The 15,222-nt window shown below is 43.0% G+C and overlaps 1 protein-coding gene across 4 annotated transcripts; it reads left to right on the top strand.

The window, feature by feature from the left end:
* Positions 1 to 3,491: 3,491 nt before the first annotated feature.
* Positions 3,492 to 9,561, top strand: LOC121581126 (homeobox and leucine zipper protein Homez-like). 4 transcript variants are annotated; one of them, XM_045224692.1, is made up of 3 exons: positions 3,492 to 3,615; positions 5,622 to 5,777; positions 6,004 to 9,561. In XM_045224692.1, the coding sequence occupies exon 3, from the start codon at positions 6,032 to 6,034 to the stop codon at positions 8,105 to 8,107; it is 2,076 nt and encodes a 691-aa protein (XP_045080627.1). In that variant the 5' UTR covers positions 3,492 to 3,615; positions 5,622 to 5,777; positions 6,004 to 6,031; the 3' UTR covers positions 8,108 to 9,561. The 4 variants fall into 4 exon arrangements, with proteins under 4 accessions (XP_045080627.1, XP_045080628.1, XP_045080626.1 ...); XM_045224693.1 differs by having other exon boundaries at positions 3,492 to 3,905; positions 5,622 to 5,772; XM_045224691.1 differs by having other exon boundaries at positions 3,492 to 3,905.
* Positions 9,562 to 15,222: the final 5,661 nt, after the last annotated feature.

Here is a 15,222-nt window from a genome sequence, read left to right as displayed (position 1 = left end):
TATGGTGAAATATAAGCATATATGAATCCTACTACACCGGCGTTGACGCTCGTCGGATGTGGCAGGGCTTGCAAACTATTACGGACTACAAAGGGGAACCCAGACGCAAGCTGCCCAGTGACACGAGCCTACCAGACGACCTAAATGCCTTTTATGCTCGCTTCGAGGCAAGCAACACTGAAGCATGCATGAGAGCACCAGCTGTTCCGGACGACTGTGTGATCACGCTCTCCGTAGCCGATGTGAGCAAGACCTGTAAACAGGTCAACATTCACAAGGCTGCGGGGCCAGACGGATTACCAGGACATATACTCAGAGCATGCGCCGACCAACTGGCAAGTGTCTTCACTGAGATTTTCAGGCTCTCCCTGACCAAGTCTGTAATACCTACATGTTTCAAGCAGACCACCATAGTCCGTGTACCCAAGAAAGTAGCACTCACGTTGGTAGCCATGAAGTGCTTTGAAAGGCTGGTCATGGCTCACATCAACACCATCATCCCGGAAAGCCTAGACCCACTCAAATTCACATACCGCCCCAACAGATCCACAGATGACGCAACCTCAATCGCACTCCACACTGCCCTTTCCCACCTGGACAAAAGGAACACCTACGTGAGAATGGTGTTCATTGACTACAACTCAGCGTTCAACACCATAGTGCCCACAAAGCTCATCACTAAGCTAAGGACACTGGGACAAAACACCTCCCTCTGCAACTGGATCCTGGACTTCCTGATGGGCCACCCCCAGGTGGTAAGGGTAGGCAACAACACATCTGCCACGCTGATGCTCAACACAGGGGGCCCTCAGGGGTGTGTGCTTAGTTCCCTCCTGTACTCCCTGTTCACTCACGACTGTGTGGCCAAGCACGACTCCAACACCATCACTAAGTTTGCTGACGACACAACAGCGGGAGGCCTGATCACCGACAACGATGAGACGGCGTATTGGGAGGAGGTCAGAGGCCAGGCAGTGTGCTGCCAGGACAACAACCTCTCCCTCAACGTGATCAAGACAAAGGAGATGATCGTGGACTACAGGAAAAGGAGGGCCGAACACGCCCCCATTCACATCGACTGGGCTGTAGTGGAGTGGGTCGAGAGTTTCAAGTTCCTTCGTGTCCACATCACCAACAAACTATCATGGTCCAAACACACCAAGACAGTCGTGAAGAGTGCACGACACACCTTTTCCCCCTCAGGAGACTGAAAAGATTTGGCATGGGTCCCCAGATCCTCAAAAAGTTATAGAGCTGCACCATCGAGAGCATCCTGATCGGTTGCATCACCGCCTGGTATGGCAACTGCTCGGCATCCGACCATAACGCGCTACAGAGGGTAATGCGTATGGTCCAGTACATCACTGGGGCCAAGCTTCCTGCCATCCAGGACCTATATACTAGGCGGTGGCAGAGGAATGCCCAAAAAATGGTTTAAGACTCCAGTCACCCAAGTCATGGACTGTTCTCTCTGCTACCGCACGGCAAGCGGTACCGGAGCACCAAGTCTAGGTCCAAAAGGTTCCTTAACAGCTTCTACTACCAAGCCATAAGACTGCTATTAATCAAATGGCCACCTGGACTATTTACATTGACACCCTGTTTATTATCCATGCAGTCACTTTACCCCTACCTACATGTACAAATTATCTCGACTAACCTTTACACCCGCACATTGACTCGGTACTGCTCCCCTGTATATAGCCTCGGTATTGTTATTTTATTGTGTTAATTTAAAAAACGAAAATTTAGTTAATATTTTCTTAACTCTATTTCTTGAAATGCATTGTCGGTTAAGGGCTTGTAGTAAGCATTTCACGGTAAGGTCTACACCTGTTGTATTTGGCGCATGTGACAAATAAGATTGGATTTGATTTGATTTGATATATGGGCATATACACTACATGACCAAGAGTATGTGGACACCTGCTCGTCAAACATCTCATTTCAAAATCATGCATTAATATGGAGTTGGTCCCCCCTTTGCTGCTATAAAAGCAGTATTTCCACTAGATGTTGGAAAATTGCTGCAGGGACTTGCTTCCATTCAGCCACAAGAGCATTAGTGAGGTCAGGCACTGATGTTGGGCGATTAGACCTGGCGTTCCAATTCATCCCAAAGGTGTTCGATGGGGTTGAGGTCAGGGCTCTGTGCAGGCCTGTCAAGGTCTTATACATCGAGCTCGACAAACCATTTCTGTATGGACCTCGCTTTGTGTATGGGGGCGTTGTCATGCTGAAACAGGAAAGGGCCTTCCCCAAACCGTTGCCCCAAAGTTGGAAGCACAGAATCGTCTAGAATGCCATTGTATGTTGTACCGTTAAGGTTTCCCTTCACTGAAACTAAGGAGCCTAGCACGGACCACGAAAAACAGCCCCAGACCATTATTCCTCTTCCACCAAACTTTACAGTTGCCACTATGCATTGGGGCAGGTAGCGTTCTCCTGGCATCCGCCAAACCCAGATTCTTCCGTCGGAGTGCCAGATTGTGAATCGTGATTCATCACTCCAGAGAACGCGTTTCCACTGCTCCAGAGTCCAATGGAGGCGAGCTTTACACCACTCCAGCCAACACTTGGCATTGTGCATGGTGATCTTTGGCTTATGTGTGGCTGCTCGGCCATGGAAACACATTTCATTAAGCTCCCGGTGAACAGTTATTGTGCTTACGTTGCTTCCAGAGGCACTTTGGAACTCAGTAGTGAGTGTTGCAACCGAGGACAGATTATTTTTACGTGCTACGCCCTTCAGCCCTTGGCGGTCCCGTTCTGTGAGCTTGTGTGGCCTACTACTTCGCAGCTGAGTCATTGTTGCTCCTAGAAGTTTCCACTTCACAATAACAGCACTTACAGTTGACTGGGGCTGCTCTAGTAGCACAAATAATTTGACAAACTGACTTGTTGGAAAGGTGGCATACTATGAATGTGCCCCGTTGAAAGTGACTGCGCTCTTCAGTAAGGCCATTCTACTGCCAATGTTTGTCAATGGAGATTGCATGGCTGTGTGCTCGATATTATACACCTGTCAGCAACTGGTGTGGCTGAAATAGCCAAACCCACTAATTTGAAGGGGTGTCCACACATTTTTGTATATATAGTGTATGTTTCCACCATATATGTCCATATAAAACATATAAGTAATATACATCTATTACTTTTCATAAAGTACGATGGCCGCATCCCCCTAGGGCAAGGTTTTTATTTGAGGACAAAACGCTCCACTGTTGGTCATTGAGTCAAATAATGCTTATGTGACAAAGTAGATTATTATAAAACGTTGTATATGTAAATGTAGTCTGCACTCACTGGAGTCTGGAAACACTTTCTAAAAAGATATATTTACATAACCTTACAAACATGGCGATTGCAGTTCCCATAAGTGTGTTTTGGCATCTGGAAGAGTTATTTTGCTGACCAGTCCTTTACAAGCGCCTCCTTTATCCAAGCCCAGTCCTGATTTGCATAGAATACCACACCCTCTCTACCGTCACTCAGGAGATGGTGGGCCTGTGAGAGTTTCTGGTCCTCGTCGCCTCGTTTTGGCAGGACAGGGGAACACTAGGATTTTCAGAACTAAAGCAACAACTGACCGAGAGGGGTACAGTAAGGAAACAGGTTCAACCAATTGATTATTCACTTCTAACGGTTTATCATATCAAGTATCAGTTTGGGTCTTAATTTGAGATATAACAAAGTTCTAGAATTGTTTCGCGTCATTGTATCTGAAACGAGAACCCGTTTGAGGTTCGACCGATAGATAAAGCGACAGGGTGAGACAGACTGTATTGTTTCCCGGTGTTGTCTCCAACTTCAGCCATTAACAGTGTTAACAAAAGCGAAGATTGGGATAATTTGTTTTTACTTTATCCAACGCCAGAGAATAAAGGGGGTAATACATGATTCCGGTAAGTTTGTTTTTTTGTTATTACTGAAGCGTGTCGGGGTGAGTGCGCCTGGGCAGTCTGACCATTTGAGCTAGTACGCCACAAAGGATCAAGATATCTATTGCAACTTGTGAGTTGTTCAGCATTGTATGCTGTCTTGATGTTACATTTGTAACAATGTCAAAATGATGAGGCCTGGTTAGGCTACTATTAGCAAAGCGTCGGAGAGCTTTTCTCTGTCGTTGGCAACATTAGTTTTTTGTCACGGGCTACTAGTTTGCTCGTTCACTGATTGGCCCACATCATTTTGGTGATATAAATGTATAATTTCCGAGATCCAAAGAGTTCCAAGCACAGTCATTGGTTGCAACAGAACGCAGCAGGATACATTTAGTTCCCTAATCTGGGTTCCGAGATTAGATAGCCCAGCCCCTGACCAGGGCCGGTGCCAGAACGAATCAGTTGGACGGGCATTTGATTTCAGTAGGCGGGCCCGTTTTTATCAATGGGTGTTATAGTAAATGGGTGTCACAATAAAGAACATAGGCAGCTCCTGAGTTTCAAATTTGTGCAAGCTTACAATGTATCCTTATATATTTGCGTGCCAGTTATGAGTATTTTTATATGCACATTTTAGTGGAAAAGTTCAATTTCAATAATAACCTTTTGGTTTCTCAAAAGTATTGTCATGTGGTTAATCATAGAAATCTGAATGAATTAAAATGATACAAATCAAAAAGTTAAAATTCAACTAATGCAAGAGCACCAGCCTTTGCCATATGGACACATTGATTGGCAGCTAAAGAAATTAGGCATGGAACTCTGAGATAGGCCTACTGCTGCATTGGCCTATAGGCTATCACTTCCATAGTGAACTAAGTAAAATACATAAGCCTAAAGTCAATAAATAATAACAGTAGAAAATATCCTGATACATTCAGGTTATTTTAATCACATGAATCTCTCTATTACGTCTGTCTGCCTCTCTTTCTTTGTCTTGATTTCTGGTCATTTAGCAGATGCTCTTATCCAGAGTGACTTACAGGAGCAATTAGGGTTAAGTGCATTGCTCAAGGGCACATCGACAGACTTTTCAGCTAGTCGACTCAGGAATTCAAACCAGCGACCTTTCAGTTACTGGCCCTATGCTCTTAATCGCTAGGTTTCCTGCCATTAGTGCCAGGCTAGGACATCCACACTGTGGCCCTCCAGGACCAGGGGAAAAAAAGGATAGAGCTTTAGTATGGGACATTGGATTCAATCCAAACTTTGTAACTGTATTTGTCAGGGGGAAATTACCATGTCAAGCCAAGTGTATTTGTCATGTGCACATGATACACATGGTGTACACACCACAGTACAATGAAATGTTTACTTGCAGGTTCCCTCTCAATAATGCTACAACAAAAGGAATATAAGAAATACAAAATATGCACCTGTTGCATTCCATACAGTTTTCTCTGTGAATTGACAATTAACTTAATTTATGATTTTGGTCAGATAAGGGCAAAAGTTGTACATAAATTCCTCCTCTAATAGCCAGTCTCAAGTTTGCCTTTTGAATAAAGTCAATTGTCCTCTGCCATAGCTGTTTTATTGCTGTTTTCAAATACAGATTATATTATAAAACATCTTCCTCTATGAATGACAATTTTTATATATTTTTATATTTTGTCATGTATGAATCACCTACACATTGAAAATGTCAAATGTTCAATCTCTTTTCTCTTTCTATAGGTGTTTCCGTTGTGACTCACTGCCTCTGTGGGGGGGGGTCTAACTTGATTCTCAGAGGACAGAGCTCTTTGAAAAGTTGATGTGATTATACTTTACTGTGGATATATTCTCACATTCCTACTGCCAAAAGGACCAACTGCACGGACAACCGGTAAAGTACGTTAAAATATATATTTTTTAACATTCTTGCTTGTAGAGGTCGTGAGAGGACACTTTCCTGATTCAAATGCTACTTTCTGCCCGACAGGCAAGCGATCTACCTGTTGGAGACCCCTGGACTAGACATTGGCAACCTCCAGTGTGATTTCTCAAATGTTTTATTAGTGTGATAATCAATTTGAGCACAATGTTATTGATATCTTTATTGTCTTATCTCTACTAGACTGGAGTGACGTGCAGTGACATCACCGATGGCAACACACGTTGACCGTAACAGAAGAATAGGCCTGGAGGTGAACATGAAGGAGTCATTCCAGGGTGATGTCACAAGGACAGTGCGTGAAGGAAAGCATGCCTCCCCGCGTTCCTCCAAGACTGCACACCACCAGATCACCAATGGAAAGAGCCATCTATCCTTTGACCACAATGCAACAAACAGTGATGGAGGCAAGGTCAGAGATGGTGGTGTTAGTTTCAGCACCAACCACAACTCTGTGGTGTGCCTGCCTTTAGTCTCTGAGGGCCTGAAGCTAGTATGGACACAGTCAAATCAGACATGTGAGCTTGACACCATCCAAGAGCTGGTCCAGGCATTCAATGTGTTCCCATACCCAACATCTCGTGAGGTGAATGCCTTGGCACGGCTCTGTGCCCTGCCTCTGGACAAAGTCAAGGTCTGGTTCATGGTGCAGAGAATCAAATACGGCATCAGCTGGGCCTCAGAGGAGATTGAGGAGACGCGTTGCAAGCTGGCCGGACCTGAGTGGACTAACGACTATGCAAATGAGAAGGAGGAGATAAAGATGAGGAAGGAGTGTGGGGAGATATTTGTGGAAGCAGAGGACAAAGATCAAATTAATAATGGTCTTCACTCTTCCCTGCTCCACTTAAGAAAACAAGCCAGACATGAGACTCCAGAACACTGCAAACCAGCCTCCACAATCCGACATTTCAGTTCCTCTCTCCCACCCCCTCAGGATTCATACTACTACCGCCCTCCTGTGGACATGCCAGAAACTACCGCAACAGATGCTTCCCTGAGCCTCTCTGAGACCTTACTTGGCTCCCCACAGCAACAACAACGCGGACGCTACAAAAAAACCAAAGCTCAGCTTGCAGTCCTTCGCAGCAGCTTCCTGCGGGAAAACTGGCCTGCAGAGACAGAGCTCCGATGCCTGCAGGAGGAAACGGGCCTGAGCCGCAATGACATCCGCAAGTGGTTCAGCGACAGCCGGTACCAGCTTAGAAATGGGCGCGGACTGCTTAGAACATCCATGGTCTACCCTCAGCTCACCATAGGAGAAGCAAAGAATGATTCTCAGCAACTTCAGTCCCTTCCACTTGTAGCTCACAGGCCTCGGGATCAGGAAAATGGTATTGAAGTGCAGGGAGGGGCTCAAGGGAAGGGAGCTCGCAGCAACGGGGTGAAAGAGTCACACTTCTTCCAGAACTTCCTGTCCAACAGCCTGGAGACATTTGGGGAGGGAGCAGTGGAGGCGGAGGAGGACGAGGTTGCGGAGGAAGCCTCTGTTCACACTGAGACTGTTGAGGCTGTGGTGAAAAAAGAAAGGCCCCTACAGTTGATTAGGGGCAGCAAAGACCCAGAGATTAAACAACCACCATCAGCCGTTACCATCTGCGCTTCCTCCTCCCCCTCTCATTCTACCACCCCTCCCCCTTTGACTGCTGCCCTCCCTATTAAGCGTAGTTCCACTAGCACCAGCAACCTGCAGAAGTCTGCTCGCTCAGCCAAAGCCTCACTCACAGCCCTGTCTCTCTCCAGTCCTCCCTCATCCTGGTCTCCTCTTACACCCGCTGGCCGACCACGGAAGACAAAGGAACAACTGGATATACTAAAGGAGCACTTCCTGCGCTGCCAGTGGCCTAAAAGTGAGGACTACACCCAGCTGGTAGAACTCACTGGCTTGCCCCGTGCAGACATCATCCAGTGGTTTGGGGATACGCGCTATGCTGTTAAAAATGGCCAGCTACGATGGGTGCAGGGGGTCCGTGACAAATTCCTGGCTGAACTAGCCACACAGCAAAATGGCAGTGGAGTAACTGGTGGAAACGGTTCCAGTGGGATCCCCCGGGTTATGGGTAGCCGCAAACGTAAGTCTCAAGTGAATGGCGCCACAGCAACATCCACTGCAGATTCCCCGGACATCAATCCGCTGGTGGTTTACCATCGCTTGACAGGGGTTCTTCATGAGAAAGACCTTGATGCCCTTTGCAAAAAGTCACGAATGAGCTACCAGCAGGTGCGAGACTGGTTTGCATCTCAGAAGAGCAAGGTAATTGACCCAGAGACCAATGTTACTGATTGAGATGAGGAACTTGTGGGCGGATAAGGGTTGGAAATCAGCAGTATGTCTGTTTTACAGAGGACAAGACTGATCATGTCTTACGCAGAACAATGAAGCTCATCAGTTACAAAAACCTTTCATATTGACTTTGCTTTAATGTGAGCAGGTGTGACTCTTAAATGCTTACAGTTGTCATAGTATAAGCACAGATCTGGTGACTGTGCTGAATTATTGCTGCATTCAGTTTTTTGTTTTCTCATAAGTTTGGTCTTGAAGGCCTGCTTGTGCTGCCTACCTGCTATAGATAGGACAGTACCTAGTGCACTGGTTCAATTCCCCCACCCCCCTTATTTTCCTTGTTTTGTTTGTTAGTGTTATGATAAAATGTGTAGTCCAGTATTGTAGCAACATATAATTAACTGGATATAAAGTATGTATTGGTTGGAGCTCCTTAGGTAGTGTAGTTCTGCATTTTTCAGAAGTGAAACTGCACTGGGAAAACCTAAATAGAACAATTTATGAGTCTTAGGGTAAAGACACTGACTAATTACTGAAAGTAGTAAACATTCCTTTACAACCTACAATTCCTTTTCACTAGATGAACAAACTGGACATTAACACTTTATCCTTCTAAATAGACATGTTGCACTTGAATTTTTTAACCCTGACATTTTAGCTGCCATAATGTTCATTAAATGTATTCCTTTTTATAAAAGTTTGAATTCCTATTAAAATTGTTACGTAGCTTGCACTGACCTGCAGATGTTTTAAACTAAAGTTCAATGTCCACGCAGACCACACAAGTTTAAAACATATTTTGATCAACTGAATTGCACAATTTGATCCTGTAAAATCCTGTATTTTATGGCCTCTGCTCACCTGTCTCAAAATGAATGATGTTCTGAAGGGCTGCAATGTAGGCTTATTTTATCACTGTGTGTGCAGTTTTTTTTCCCCTTGTTGATGCCCCAGATTGGTGGGGGCAGAGTATTCTGCCTATATCAAGCATTTGTGTGAGCAGAATGATTAGGGGCACAGAAGTCACTGGAATTATGTAATCCAACCAAATTCAAAGTTCAGCAGAGAAGAGACTGAGGCATAGAAGTAATAGCTTGTCTTAATCCACTATAATCCAAAGCAATAACTAGTGTTTTGTGTAGGCCGTTTCCTATGCCTCAGAGATGGAAAAAACAACATGCAAATGTGTCAAATTCAAATAGGTATACTGTAAAGTATTTAATCAACGTTTTCTAGTGTAAACGTTTTTTCTGTTAGCTATGAGAAGATTACAATGAAAGTACAAGAATGCTAAAGGAGAAATGTTAATGTCTTATTACACTAGTCTCTGTTGCAGCCTTCAGTTGTAGTTGTAAACGTAAGTTTTTTTTTACATTTGTACTTCACTGGACAGATGGCACTCATTTCGTAAATTAATGTATGTTCATTTTCAAATTTGCGTCACTAGAAATACATTTTTTTTTTAAACATTTGCAATTGTGTGAATGTTTTCTTGATTGTGTGAAAACTGGTTAGAGGGAGACCTTTAATTCCCAGAACTTTCTTAGATGGGGGTCAGCTTTTCCATCACAGATGCTGCAGAAAGACGTAAGAACTATGCCAAAATACTTAGTTGTCTTTTGGCTTAATGTTATGTTAGAACACATACTGAAATCGATCTGAATTTATAAATTGGATCTCTGTTTTGTCACTGGAATTGAAATTAAATTTAGTCAATGTGGATCACTTGCCATTTCTGAAAGGATTTGCAGTGATGACCCAGTCAAGAACTGGAATTGGATCATGTTAGTCAGATTCTCAGACCTGAGAATGGAGAAGAGAGGTCTGCTCAGTCGAACTACTACACTTTCAATGATGCACTGTGGAAATCAACTGATATTCATTAATTCTTACCGGATGGGAGTGTTGTTAATGGTGTGTGTCCCATGAGAGGAGAGATAAAAACGACATGCTGACTGCAGGAATGTCCACCAGAGCTGTTGGCAGGTAATTTAATGTTCATTTCTCTACCATAATCCGCCTCAAATGTCGTTTTATAGAATTTGGCAGTACGTCCAACTGGTCTCACAACCGCAGACCATGTGTATGGCGTTGTGTGGGCGAGCGGTTTGCTGATGTCAACATTGTGAACAGAGTGCCCCATGGTGGCGGTGGGGTTATGGTATGGGCAGGCATAAGCGACAGATAACGAACACAATTGCATTTTATCGATGGCAATTTGAATGCACAAAAATACCTTGAAGAGAACCTGAGGCCCATTGTGAGGCCAGTTTGTTTTAAAGGTATCCGTAACCGACAGATGCATATCTGTATTCCCAGTCGTGAAATCCATAGATTAAGGCCTAATTTATTTATTTCAATTGACTGATTTCCTCATATGAACTGTAACTCAATAAAATCTTTGAAATTGTTGCATGTTGCGTTTATATTTTTGTTCAGTATACAATGGCACAGTTTGGTAATTTGTTTACGGTTAGAAATTATACAATTTGGACATGGCAATGTGTGAAAATAAAAATGGTTGTTGAAGACCATAAGAACCCCTTTCCCTCCCCTGATCCCAGGTCCCCATACAGTTGACCATCCCAACCCCTCCTAGCTGTCACTATGTAGACTGTTGAATTATTTCTGTGACGTCTTTAAAAAATGTTTGGCATGTAAATGTGGCCAAAATGTATTTTTTTTATGAGATCAAGTAATCTGGTGTGTACCACTCACTGAAGCTACCACACTTGTGTAGAGAGTTCAGGCTGGAGATTGATGTGGCAGAACCAGGCGGAGTCTGGGAGCAGGCGAGATTGAGACCATAAGCAAAGGCACTACTGGAGGAAAGAGTTAGTCAGCTGCAGAAGAATGTCAAGACAGAGGACGGACATGAAACCCGCTTCAGCAAAGAAGGAATGCAAACTCACTGCAAGGGTGAGTCTAGGGTTTCTGTCTCTGAACCTCCCCTGGGATTCAGCAGAGCCTGGGTGTCTGAAACAGTTATTGACGGGTGAAAACATCTCTGAATTGAATAAATTGAGACAATATAGGACATTGTTTGACAGACTGTTTTGTTAGTACACATACAGATGTATGATCTTAATTGTAGCCAGTTTGCTACAGCATGAAAATAATCAACAGGAAATAGGAATGATATGGATTATAATTAATCAAGTCTGAAATTTGAAAGTGGAAAATGTCAGATGTCAGAAGCCTTTTTAAACCTCAATTACACTACAAGTTTTACATTTCCTGCTTTGAAAAAAAGTTATCCTGCAACAGGGTGATCAAATTAAGATCCTACATCTGTACATGGCTGTCTGCAACCATATTAATATATTCTACCTAACAGGATGTGAATGAGGGGTGACTGTAAGAGTAAGGATAGATACAGAAAGTTACACACCGTTGCTCATCATCTGAGGTTTAGAATGGAATTTCCCCATGGGGATTCATTTCAATTGTATTGTCATGTTAAGATCTCTAAGATGCCTCTGACCACAACCCATCAGTGTTCATCATTACCTGGGGAGGTGACAGCCACTGGTAGAGACATACTTTGGCACTGCTGAGGAAACAGATCACAGTTGTCAGTAAACACTTTGAGCTCATGAGCTAATACGGACAGCATATTGAAAAGCAATATGTGATAAATAGTAGAGATGTATACCCATTTGTTTATAATTGTCCTGGTGATGCCTGTGAAAAGAGGGGAAAGTCTCAAATGAGTATTGTGACAGCTATAAAGCGGTGGCTCCCAAACGGAGCCCCCCAAAAATATATATATATATATATATATATATATATATATATATATATATATATATATATAATCACTTGCCATTTCTGAAAGGATTTGCAGTGATGACCCAGTCAAGAACTGGTATTGGATCATGTTAGTCAGATTCTCAGACCTGAGAATGGAGGAGAGAGGTCTGCTCAGTCGAACTACTACACTTTCAATGATGCACTGTGGAAATCAACTGATAATCATTCATTCTTACCGGATGGGAGTGTTGTTAATGGTGTGTGTCCCATGAGAGGAGAGATAAAAACGACAAACATTTCAGTCCCACATTTGACAGTTTGATGTTCAAAGTGATTTACAGAAAAATAAAGTATTGTTCCTTGAATGAACAACCATGGCATGCTAAGACAATTTTGTGCCAATCTTTTACATACACCTGTATGCAAATGTCACTGTTGTGTATTCTATTGCCCCCACGGTTGACCAGGCTCTTTCGGGAGCTTCAAAGCCTTTGTTGAACTGAAATTGGTACTTAATGCAGGTAAAACCAAGTATATGTTATTCTCCATAAAGATGTATCTAATGATTTATGCATTTGACATTGGATGGTGCCCTCATTGATCGTGTCCCAGCTTATAAATATCTGTATATCTGGATTGACAAAAATATATCTTCAAAAAGCATGTTGATGAGTTAGTTAAGAAATTAAGAATTAAAATAGTATTATTTTATAGAAATAGGTCATGCCTTTCATTAAATAGCGGAAAACAAATCCAGTCGACATTCATACCAGTTATAGACTATGGCAATATTTTCTATATGAGTGCGATACGCTTAAATACAGGCGATAGGTTCAGTACACATCACTGCATTCTGTATTAGTTAAATCCAAAGTTAAATCTAGAATCGGCTTCCTATTTCGCAACAAAGCCTCCTTCACCTCATGCTGCCAAACATGCCCTCGTAAAACTGACTATCCTACCGATCCTTGACTTCGGCGATGTCATTTACAAAATAGCCTCCAACACTCTACTCAGCAAATTGGATGTAGTCTATCACAGTGCCATCCGTTTTGTCTCCAAAGCCCCATACACTATCCACCACTGTGACCTGTACGCTCTTGTTGGCTGGTCCTCACTACATGTTCGTCGTCAAACCCACTGGCTCCAGGCCATCTATAAATCACTGCTAGGCAAATCCCCGCCTTATCTTAGCTCATTGGTCACCATAGCAGCACCCACCCGTAGTCTGCGCTCCAGCAGGTATATCTCACTGGTCATTCCCAAAGCCAACACCTCCTTTGGCCGCCATTCCTTCCAGTTCTCTGCTGCCAATGACTGGAACGAATTGCAAAAATCTCTGAAGCTGGAGACACTTATCTCCCTCACTAACTTTAAGCATCAGTTGTCAGAGCACCTTACCGATCACTGCACCTGTACACAGCCCATCTGAAATTAGCCCACCCAACTACCTCATCCCTATATTGTTATTTATTTTGCTCTTTTGCACCCCAGTATCTCTATTTGCACATAATCTCTTGCATTCCAGTGTTAATACTAATTGTAATTATTTTGCACTATAGCCTATTTATTGCCTTACCTCCATAACTTGCTACATTTGCACACACTGTATATATATTTTCTGTTGTATTTTTTGACTTTATGTTTTTTACCCCATATGTAACTCTGTGTTGTTTTTATCGCACTACTATGCTTTATCTTGGCCAGGTCGCAGTTGTAAATGAGAACTTGTTCTCAACTGGCTTACCTGGTTAAATAAAGGTTAAATAAAATAAAAATTAGGCTGGCCCTCTTAAGTTTCGTAGATCGATGCATTGCACTCATTTTGTTAATATAGCCCTCCGTACCTTACTTCATTAACTTAGACGTACGAGATACCAGACCAGTGCCTGTATTCCCAATAGCGATGGAATTTAGGCTTACGAGTGTTAACGATGCATCTTTCCATCAACAGCCGAAGATGTAACATGCATTTCCCAAAACACCATGGAGAGAAAATGGTCGCTATGTGCGTAATTGGAGCATGTGTCGATACTGATAGGATCGAAAGAAAGGAAACACTGCTCTCGGATTAGCTTTCTCCATTAAAATATTTCCTTAACATTAGAATTGTTTCACAATACTGACGATGGATCAGTTCCTCGAGAGATATTACGGACGGCTGCAAATATTGAGGCGGCTTATTCTAATGCTTACGCAATAAAAATGCACAAAATCACAGATTTGGCACATCATTGGACGTTAGGCTACACATGAAATGTTAAGACAGTAGCAAAATAGAACTCGATTGAACATGAAATGCATTTCAATATGATTGAAATAGGCGTATAGCGTACGGTTTATATTTTAATGCAGTCAGTGTTCATTTGAAGCATCTTTTTATGTATCAATTGCAAAGACAGGCAACTTCATATTTGTCGTCAACTTCGTTCTGAAGTTTTCGCAGTCACAGAGAGATGGATAAACTGATGTTATGTTTAGTGGAGATCTGTGTATAAAGTGACGCAGGAGGGCAAAAAAGCATCTAACCACGCACGTCGCTGTTGGTGTGGTCTGAGGCAGCGGTTAGATGTGTTTAAGTGCAACGGTTTTGGGAAACAGCTCGGAGATTTAAAGATGCTCCTATGAAGGGTTCAACAATGAACTCCGTCTTAAGATGCTCTTGGGAAACCGGGCACAGAGCTGGCTAACTGGAGATCCTTTGATCCACTGAGTTGGGTAAATTTGCCTTCAGATTTTCGCACCTTACTTGTGGAATAATCGTCAAGGCACTAAAATTGGCAATTCAAAAGGCTGATTGAGGACCTTTACTGAAGAACGTGTTGGTTTACTATGACTGTGTATATTGCGTCTACAGGGCTCATCTACAGTATAAAAGAGACCTTGGTCAGTCAAGAAAGGTTAAATAACTGAAAGCCATAGGGCAGACTGAGCAAGTGAATGCCTAGAACTATGTTAGTTATTGTACCGTCAAGCTGAGTGATGTGGCTCAGGCGTCCCTTGTTAGCAGCTTTGATTACAACTAAAAACAGATTAGTGAACACAGCTCTTAAGAAAAAGGTTGCCTTCTCTGCTGTGACAATGTAGGCCCCTCCAGATCATTTGTATAGCCACGTCAACTGCACAGTTTGTCATGCTTTTGCAAGCATATTTGGGCCACCAGTTGGAGTCTACTTCTCTGTAAGCATAGTTGATTTGGCCAAGCGCTATCATGGTTTAATGAAACAGTGCATAAGTTACCTTCACTTGTATTGCATCCTCCATCCCACAATGTTAACCACTAACCTGATTGCAAAACCAAGTTCAACTCATGCCCAGTATAGCTTTAGATGCTTAATGAGACAAGCCAAGAGATCAGGACACCA

Source organism: Coregonus clupeaformis, chromosome 14 (assembly GCF_020615455.1).
Source record: "Coregonus clupeaformis isolate EN_2021a chromosome 14, ASM2061545v1, whole genome shotgun sequence".
In the NCBI taxonomy this organism is placed as follows: domain Eukaryota; kingdom Metazoa; phylum Chordata; class Actinopteri; order Salmoniformes; family Salmonidae; genus Coregonus; species Coregonus clupeaformis.
The sequence above is the reverse complement of the archived record's forward strand: the minus strand, read 5'-3'. Positions and strand labels throughout refer to the sequence as shown.

What these genes read in the sequence shown, in the direction of transcription:
- LOC121581126 (XM_045224692.1), top strand. Translation starts at nt 6,032, where the DNA reads ATGGCAACACACGTTGACCGTAACAGAAGAATAGGCCTGGAGGTGAAC.